The following is a 9,354-nucleotide window of genomic DNA, read 5'->3' as shown; positions in this document are numbered from 1 at the left end:
GCAGCCATGGATGCTGTTGGGCTCCCTTCAGCACACCAGAACACTGGCAGGGTTTCCACCAAAGTCACTCAGACAGCAGCCCCCTTTCCACTCTTGTGCATGCCAGAAAATCAGGAAGCCTGCCTCCTGTGCTTCCGGTGACTGTGGCCTGAGCCTCGCCCCTGACTGTGTTCTGTGTGGAAGGCTCAGTAGTGGTGATGTTGTATATCTGCTTAACTGCAAAGGCTTATCTGTTTAAGTAGTTCTTTCTTTTTTCCTTTCCTTTTTTTTTTTTTTTTTTTTTTTTTTTTTTTTTTGAGACAAGGTCTTTTCGTGTAACCTAGCTGCTGAAACTCACTATGGAAAATGGCTTCAAATCTGTGGTCATTCTTCTGCCTCTGTCTTCCAAGTGAGTGCTGGAATTACAGGGTTTACCACCAAGCCCTCTGTGTGTTTAATTTTTGCATATGCTATTGGCTATCTGAGTTTGGAGGGATTGCTGTATCATATTCAGTGATACTTTGTATCACTGTGTGTTTGTGTCATATGTGTGTCTTCATTGTGTCGGGGGTGTGAGCTACAGTGTGCTTGTGTGGGGATGCTCTGTCTTGGCTGTGAGATTGCTTGGCCCACTCTACACAAACATATGAGACCTTAGAAAGCTGGGTGCAAAGGTTCCCTCCCAGACATAAGGATTAGAGATAAACTGTAAAAACCCAGACATTTACCCTTGAACACCCCCAAGCAGATGTGAGGGGCTGCTTCTTGCCACATAGCCCCTAAGCTGATCCATCCTCTGTATTGGGCAGGGGCATGGAAAAGGAGAGAAGAGCCCCTATTGCTTGGCAGAGTGGACTCTCAACCCTGAATCTCCCCACTACACAGAGCCCCTGAACCCAACAGTCGCCCCCCCCATTGCTGGGGGGGCAGGGAGATGATACTCTCAGAAGGGGATACCACTATGTTGCATCCACCCCCAGATGCAGAGACAGCTGATCACAGACCCCTTTACACAGGACCAAGGGTTGCTAGCTCCCCAGACAGGAGCCTCCCGGTCCTGGTGTTGTGCCTTCTTCAACATTCCAGAATATTGGCAGCATTTTCACCAGCAGCTCCGTTTGAGACCCAGGAACAAAGATGTAACCAATCTTCTTTTCCTGAAGTGCCCACCAAACTTACCAAAAACTAGAAACATCTTGCTCTCCATAGGGCACCCTATATGTGCTGGTATGTCTACAAAATGCACAGTCATGCCTACATGGCACACAGCATGCATACACCAGATTCCAAAATGAGTGAAACTTGTGTACATCTAACCCTGCACCACACACACACACACACACACACACACACACACACACACACACGGACCTGGCCCTTTGGAGCTATACTTCCCAGAAAGTAGGTTCAGCCTAGAAATGAGGCAGAATGGGAGGGGGTAAACAAGGAAGCCATCCAAGGACAGCAGAGGATACCAGACCATCCTCAACCTGTTCTCAAGGAAGCAGAGCCCATACAGTACTCCTCAGTGGCCTCGACTGCCCACAGAGTACACTCACCTCTTGTGAGCCACCTTTCCCCCAGGCTAGGTACCCTCCGCCCTTTCCCCTTTTGTGGTCTATCTCCCTAAGCCATGTCAGCAGTTTATAGCTGGGAGTCTACTTGTGTGTGCTTGAGTTCTTTCTGCTGGCTATCTGCTCATACTAGCTTCCCCACGCACCCGAGCAGTGCTCAGATATGGGTCATACCCATCCCAGGAGCAGCTTTACTCTTTTCCTCTCCTCAGCACACATTTAGTCACACATAGTTGCCTACACTAGTTTGTGATGATCTGTTACACAGGCCATGGAGGTGTACCCCCAGTCACCCCCAGTTGCAGGAGCCCTGCTGCCATCAATCAGCTGCATAGATGTTCAGGTTCTAGTTGCACACTTTGGATGGCACACTCAAAAATGCAGCCTTGTTGGTCTCAGTGCAGCTCAGCGCGCCCCAGCCCTCACCCCACCCTGCATGCGCTCGAAGTATCTTTCAGGATTGGCAACTGTGGGGAAGAGAAAGAGTGGGTTGCTAAGAGCAGCTTAGAGCCTGGGAGGAGCCCCAAGTGTGACTGAAGGTGGTGAAGCTCCTCCACCTAGGGTTTACTTTCCCACCCCCACGCGGAACAAAGCCCAGGGACCTCACTTTCTTTCACTTAGGTCCTAACAGCCTTTGGAAGGCTGGGTCTATGGATACGCCTTGGGGGCAGGCTCATAGGCCAGACCTGCATACCTGCACAGGAATAATCCAGAGGTGCACCCATTTCCCACACAGCGGCTTACCCCTGCATCCAAATCACACTGCTTAGCTCAGCCAGTTTTGCCCACCAACTCACCCCCCCAAGCCCCATGGGGTTCACTACTGTACAGTAGCAGCTGGCCCTCCTCACTCTAGCCCACTCGGGTTCCCGGTCCCTTCCCCTCTGGCCTCCCATCCCTTGACCTCACCCACACTGGCCTCTTATCTGGCCGCTCCCCTCATATCTTTGAGGCTCCCTTGTGTCCCCTTCTAAATGTACTTCCATCACAAAACATTTCCTGGGTTCCAAGAAAGGGGGGGTGTTTGCTAGGGTGGGGTGGGGTGAAAAGCTGTGGGTCCCTGGGTTCTGGTGTCTGAGAGCCAGCATGGCTGGGTGAGTGAACTTTCCTGGACCGGTTGGCTCAAAAAACGGTGGGGAGGGGGGGTCCCCGCAGCAACGGGCAGGGGCGGAGGGGAGACGTGAGGCCCCAGCCCGTCCCTTTCAGGGGGGACTCATGCATCAAACTTCAATTTTCCGGACGATTGAATTAGTGATTTTTTTTCTCCTGAACTAAAATACACTTAAGTCTTTGGGATTAATTACCACGTTCTGGTCCCTCAGACTGGAGTATTACTTATCGGAGCTGCGTCTGACACTGGCCCGACACCTCGTAAAATAAGGAACTGCGCCTCCCGGCCTCACCCGGCGCGGACCGCCAGGCCACCACGCTGGGGAAGGTGGAAGGAACCGCAGGCGCAGAGGAGGCATGCTCCAGCCGCGCAGCTCGCTCTGTCCACAGAACGGGTCGCGTCCCGGTACTCAACAAGCCTCGCCAAGTCCCGGGACGCAACCGAGAAGGGAGAGACAAAGCCAGATCTCCTCCCTTGCTCAACCAGGAACCGAAAGTGGGTCTGCACAGGGCCGGGACCCCCAAGGAAACAAATCTGCGTTGATCCCAAGCTCCCAAGCTCTAAGGGAACTCTGGGTGAAGGGCCGGGCCTTAACGAACTTCACCCAGAATATAGGTGTGGAGTCCAGAGCCCTACACACGATGCATGTCACATTCAGACACCGAGAAGAAACAGATAGGCAAAGCCCGCGGCCAGCTTGCACAGAGCCCACTCCTGAGCGGGCTAACAGCATACCACCTCACCGCGCTGTCACCCTGTGAGAGCCTCTGGGGTGTCACCTGGAGTTCAAGGCCCTCTTGCATTATAGGTCCCAGAGGCAAGACCCGGGTGGTGGCCAAGGCCATCTGAACTCCCCTGGACCGCGTGCTGACATTAGATAACTAAGAAGATGGCGGGCTAGAGCCCTGGCCTCCCTTTAGCCCTCAGCCACACCACAGATAGCAGTTTCCCTAGAGTCGGCTGCTTGACCCAGCCTGGAGGTGAGCCCTAACCTGCCGAGCTCTGCGTGGCTGGAGACAGGCATGGGTAGCCTCACCCTGGAGCGCTTCAGAAGCCCAGCGGCAGCCGGGCAGAAGCTCAGAATTCAGCAGAGCCCAGGTGACAGCAGAGAGGCTCTGATACCCTCCTAAAATTACGTTCAGCGGGGCTGCCGTCTCGGTACACCTCTCTCCCTCCCCTCCACAGGCCACTCTTTTCTTCAACTCGATTTCCTTTCCAGCCCTCAGACAGACACAACGAATTACTTTCGTTCGTCTCTCCCGGCCTGAGTCTTAGGCCCCCTCCTCCAAGAAGCCATCACCACCCTTGAGCCCCAAGTTGGGTCTCAGCATTTTGCAAGGAGCGCTTCCCTTCAGGTCATGGACGATTTCCTAACACGAATGCTTCCGAGCCGCCAGATTAGATTGGGAGCTTCTTGAGGGCAGCGACCAGATCTACCTGGTTTCAATTTCCCTAGGCACCTGCACACAATAAATATCTGCGGAGTCGACTTCCCCCTTTATTTTGTTAATCCTTCTCTTTCCGTCTTCTCTTCTTTCTTTTCCTCCTTCCTTCCTCCCTCGTTATTTTTTATTTCTTGGTTATATTCAATTGTCATGTTTTTCAGGCTCATTAAATCCATTTAGAGACAAAAGAATAAAAGGCAGAAGGAAACGGGAGGGGGAGGGAGGGAGGGGGAGGGGAGGGGAGGAGGCCAGAGAAGCAAACAAATAACCCGCTTTAACTAGACGGGCGGATAAATGGCCCCGTTTCTCCTCAGCCCCGATGCGCCTGCTTAGCTGCGCGCCCCGCGGGCGCCGCAGCTCGGGTGGGCTCAGCCCTGGGGCCGCCGCCCCCAGCCCAAAGGGACCCAGCGGGGCCCAGCCCAGGGCCTGGAAGCGCGGAGCGGCCGGAGGTGCCAGGGCCGCTTCATTGGGATTCATGGGCGTGTTGGGCGGGCGGCCCGGGGGCTCCGGGCGCAGGGTGGGGGCCGGGCGGGGGGAGGAGTGCGCGGCGGGCGCAGATGCCCGGGTGACCGCCGCGCCGCGGTCCCTGCGCCGCCTTTGTGCCGGGGAGGCGCGCGCGGGGACCTAATCCATCAAATTGTCTACAAATTGTGAAGAAAATTCAAAAACCATATGGTCGCCAGCGCTGGCGCGCTCTGGGCTGCGGAGGGCCGCGGCCGTGCCCGCACCGGGAGCCGCGGGGGGCTGGGCCCGGCTATTGTCGCCTGTCAGCGGCCGCCCGGGCCCATTCGTCCCGGCCTTCATGGTCCGCGCTCCGAATTACAGACCCATCCATCCTAAGAGAGGGCGATTTATGTCGCCGGGGAGGAACCGGCCGCACGGCCGCACGGCTGCCCGGCCGCCTCTTGCCTTCTCTTGTCCCTGTCGCCTCTTCTCTCTGCGTCTTCTCATTCTCTTTTTCTCCCTCATCTTCGACTCTCTGCCCCTGTTTCTCGGCGTCTATAAAATGGTTCTCTCTCCACCCTGCCTCTCCGTCTCTCAGTTTTCCCATGTTCCCTTCCCTGTTTCTGGCTGTCTCTTAGCTTCCTCCTTGGACGCGCACGTTCCTGACTCAGGCCCCAGGGCCCCATCGCCTGCCCGAGACCAGATGCAGCGTTTCTCACATCAATTTTTCGGAGAAAGGGAGCTCAGCGGCCTGGAGGCGGTACCCAACTCTGGTGACAGCGGCCACTCGCCAGCCCAGCGACAACAAAAGCCCAGAGAGAGCACACTCCCCCACACTCAGTTCAGGAAAGTGAAAGCGGCCCGAGCCCCCGCCCCAGCGGCTCAAAGCCGCAAGGAAACCAGGAAGTCCCGGAGACACCTATGGTTTCTGCTGCTGGTCAAGTTTTGGGCCAGCGTTTGTGAATGTTACTAGAAAAGTACTACATGCCCCCAGACGCTTTGGGCTTGCATACCCGAAAGCCCACAAGTGCAATTCAATATGCCCTAGTCGCCTTCAGCCTTATATTCGTCCCTTCACTGCCTCCTAAGCCAGGCTAAAGCCCTCAGGGTGCGACTAAAACTTGGGTCTCCAGGCTCCACCCTGATGTTCCACAGAGTGACACCTGCCAGTGCACCCCTGTTTAGCGGGAGCATAGGTAGATTGCGATGCTCAGCGATGGAGCACAAAACCGCAGGACAAATCCTGCTTCGCCTTGGTGCCTTCCACGTACAAACGAGTTTTCTGTCACGATCAACAAGCCTAGATTTTTACCCCGACCCGACGAAGCAGGCTTCTCAGTACATTTAGTAGCTGCAGCGTGCTTAAGGGCCTGGGCAAAAATCACTTCCTTCCATTGCGTCCCTGTTGTCCCTCACCCCCAATCCTGCCCTGAACCCCCCTAATCTTCAAGGCAGGCCAGACCCACAAGGGGCAACAGGGGTAATCTTAACCTATAGCAGCTTTGGGTGAATCCGGCCCATTCTCGAAAATGCGGTCGCGGCCCATTCTAGTAAAATGGCAAAGACTTTATTTATCGGAGAAAGAGGCCTTGGGTACAGTCGAGAAAGAGAGGGCAGGGCAGGAGCTGGGAAGGGGCATCCGGAACCCATCCTCACCGGGCCACCCTCCTATGGCCAAGTTGAGGCGGGAGAGAGGTGTTGATAGACAGACCCAGAGCTGCAGAGGAGGTGAGGGTGAGCCTTTGGGTCATCCTTCTTTCGATCTCTTATCACATGCAAAAGAAAAATCTAAAAAAGAGTAAAAAATAATTCTAGGGCTTTGGGGTCTGTTTTCGATGATTGTTTGGATGTTCCCTTGCGTTTTCCCTAAAGGCCAGACTCCAGCAGTCAGTCCGAGAAAATGCAAGAAGGTTTGGAGAATTTTTAAAAATAGTGACATTGGGAGGCAGACACGCCATCGAAAACAGACTTCTCTCGCTGGGGAAAGAAAAGATGGATTTTGAAACTTGCAAGTCAAGGCCCGTCCGTCCCCCCCCCACCCTCCTCTCACGCGGGAAAAAAAGAGGCAGAAAGAAGTGAAAAGTCAACTGTAATAGGCCCAGGGAGTGAGCGAACGGTGCATTCGCCACATGCAGAGAAAAATGAAAAAAGCTTCTAGACCGCAGGAGTTAGTGTTCGCCGCTCTCGAGTCCGCCTCACCGTCAGCCGACCCGGTAGCACCCGGGCTTTGAAAACATCGAAATCTCTGATATTAAAAAATAACAAAATAAAATAAAGAAAAAGATCAGGCTGCGGTGGGAGGAACCCACTATATAGGCTTAAATATTTATACAGAAGCCATACAGAATTGCACGGCGAGGGCTTCCGGGGCGGCGGAGGCCGCGTGTGGCGGCCGGCCCCGCCGGCCGGCCCGGATTTATTGCTTCAAGAGGGAGGAGGCGACTGTCAGGAGTCAAGTCCGGGCCCCGGGGCAAGGGTGGAGGCGGGAGATGCAGAGGAGGTCCCAGCTCCCCTTGGCGGTCCGGTCCGGGAGGCAGCGGGCGGGCCTGCGGGCGCTGGGGGCCCGGGAGACAGAAAGTCCAGGGCGCCGCTCAATCGTCCACGTCGATCTCTTCGTCTTCCTCGTCCTCTGAGCAGTCCTGGCTGCTGGCCCGCTGGTCCGTGAGCGGAGAGGCCGGTGAAAGCTGCAAGGGCCCTCCGCCCGGGGCTTGCGGAGCGCCTGTGGGGAGCGCGGGAGAACCCGGCCTAGACTTGGCCCTGCCGCAGCCGCCGCCACCGCCGCCCGAAGCCTCCGAGTTCTGCTCCAGTTCGGCCAGTGCCACGATGTCCATCTGCCCGCTGGGGCCCAGTTTCTTGGCGGATTCCACATCGGCCTTCATCTCCTCCAGATCCCGCTTGAGCTTGGCGCGCCGATTCTGGAACCAGGTGATGACCTGAGCGTTGGTGAGGCCCAGTTGCTGCGCAATTTGGTCGCGATCTGCCGGGGACAGGTACTTCTGGTAGAGAAAGCGTTTCTCCAACTCATATATTTGGTGGTTGGTGAAGGCCGTGCGTGATTTTCGCCGTTTCTTGGGCGTCTGCCTCTGCCCAAAGATGGTCATCCCATCGCGGCCTGGAAAGAAATGACAGCGTACGCTCGCTGAAGACCCCACCCAGACTATCCCATAACTCTCCACCAGACCCAGGCCCGTCTCGCTGTTGTTCCCTCTGCAATTTGACCCCATTCTCTACACCAGAGCAAGTTGGGCCATGGGAAACCTCTTATTTTGATCTCCTGGAAGTCCTTAGGAAAAATTGTTTTGGTCTCTGCTCCCTAAGAGTTGGTCTGAAAGACCTAAAGTCTCACAGAGTAAAGGTAACCCAAGCCGAGACTCCCCAAATGTGAACACGAATTTCCCACCCCTTTCCAATGGCCGGACTCCAACCTACCCAAAAGTTTCCAGGAAAAGATTCTTTCTCCCCCACTCCAGGAGTAAGTAAGTCAGGGAACACCCGAGCCACTGTGAAGCTCAAGGCCCGGAAGATCTTGGGTTTCCCCACTTCTCTCAGATCATCCGGGACTCAGGGGTCCCTAGGAAACAGGGCCCTGCCCCACCTATCTCTACTGGGGTCTTAGCTGCAGAAGCAAGGGGGCTGGAGCGACCTGACGACCGGCGTGGGCAGAGAGAGGCAAGGGGTTTGAAGCACAGGACCTTGAGGATGGGCAACTGGGGCACAGGGCAAGCTAGGTTGTGCTTACCTTCGGCTGCCTGCAGGACGCTGACCTCCAGCCCCTTAAAGGTCTTGCTGGCGAGCTCCTCCAAGGCGCAGAGCGGCGAGGTCTGCGAGAGCAGAGCGCGGCCCGCCAGGGGCAAGCCGCCCGGCGCGTGCTTGTCCGTGGCCGCCAGCAGGTGCGCCGCCCCACACAGCGAGTAACTTCTCCGCACGGACGGCTTGTTGAGGATGTCCTCGATGCTGAACGGCGTCAGTGGCTTGTTGGAGTTGGCGGGCGGCGGCAGGTGGTCCAGAGGGCTGCGCCGCCGCTCCTCCCCCGGCGCCGCCTTGCCGTCCTCCTTGGAAGTCATCTCGGCCTCGCTTGGGGGCCCGGCCGGGGCGGCTCGGGCCGCGGGGACCCAGCCCGCGGGCAGCTCGGGCGCCCGACGGTGCGAGAGGAAGGCAGGAGGCCGCACCGGGCAGGGCGCGGACGGGTAACGGGCCGATTAGCGCGGCGACCCGGGCAGGCGGAGCGGCGCGGGGCCCCGGGAGGAGAGCGCTAACGCGGGCGCCGCCGCCGCCGCCGCCGCCGCCGGGGTTTCCAGCAAGCCCGGGCCGGAGCCGGGAAGCGCCGCTCCGGGCTCCAGTTTCGCCGGCCCCGGTGCTATTTAAAGGTGTCAGGTGGCTCCGCCGCGGCGGCTCCTGGCCCCGGGTCCTGGCGGCGGCAGTTGGAAGAACCGAGGCGAGGGCGCCGATCCCGGACTGCGAGGGGAGGCGGAGAGACGGGGCAATTGACTATTGCTAACAAGTTAGCCTTGATCGAGGAGTAATCAATTATCTGCAGAGGCACTTCTCTTTCTCTCTTCGCTCTCCCGTCTTCCTCCTCTCTCTTCTTTCTCTCTGTTCTCTCTCCCCCGTCCTCTCTCTCCCTCCCTCCCTCCCTCTCTTCACTCCACTCTGCTCCCCCCGTCCCTCTCCTCTACCTCTCCCTCGCCCTCTCTTTCACTCTCTGTCTGTCCAATGCAGGCGGCTCTAAGTTGGGAAGCTCATTAATTAGCGGGCCGGGGGTAGGAGGAGCCGGCTGGAATTAGCCTGCCTAATGCGCCTG

The 9,354-nt window shown here is 57.0% G+C and overlaps 1 protein-coding gene across 1 annotated transcript; it reads right to left on the bottom strand.

Moving 5' to 3' along the window:
• Positions 1-6,466: 6,466 nt before the first annotated feature.
• Lbx1 (ladybird homeobox 1) lies at positions 6,467-8,778 on the bottom strand. The gene is made up of 2 exons (XM_051199939.1): positions 8,293-8,778; positions 6,467-7,665 (listed from the first exon to the last, which is right to left on the bottom strand). The coding sequence occupies exons 1-2, from the start codon at positions 8,615-8,617 to the stop codon at positions 7,145-7,147; spliced, it is 846 nt and encodes a 281-aa protein (XP_051055896.1). The 5' UTR covers positions 8,618-8,778; the 3' UTR covers positions 6,467-7,144.
• Positions 8,779-9,354: the final 576 nt, after the last annotated feature.

This window comes from Phodopus roborovskii, unplaced genomic scaffold (assembly GCF_943737965.1).
Source record: "Phodopus roborovskii unplaced genomic scaffold, PHOROB, whole genome shotgun sequence".
NCBI classification, from domain to species: Eukaryota; Metazoa; Chordata; class Mammalia; order Rodentia; family Cricetidae; genus Phodopus; species Phodopus roborovskii.
This window is presented reverse-complemented; position numbering and strand designations above follow the sequence as displayed.

Coding starts and splice junctions, on each gene's coding strand:
- Lbx1 (XM_051199939.1), bottom strand. CDS start 8,617: ATGACTTCCAAGGAGGACGGCAAGGCGGCGCCGGGGGAGGAGCGGCGG. Junction 7,666..8,292: donor CGTCCTGCAGGCAGCCGAAG/GTAAGCACAACC, acceptor ATTTCTTTCCAG/GCCGCGATGGGATGACCATC.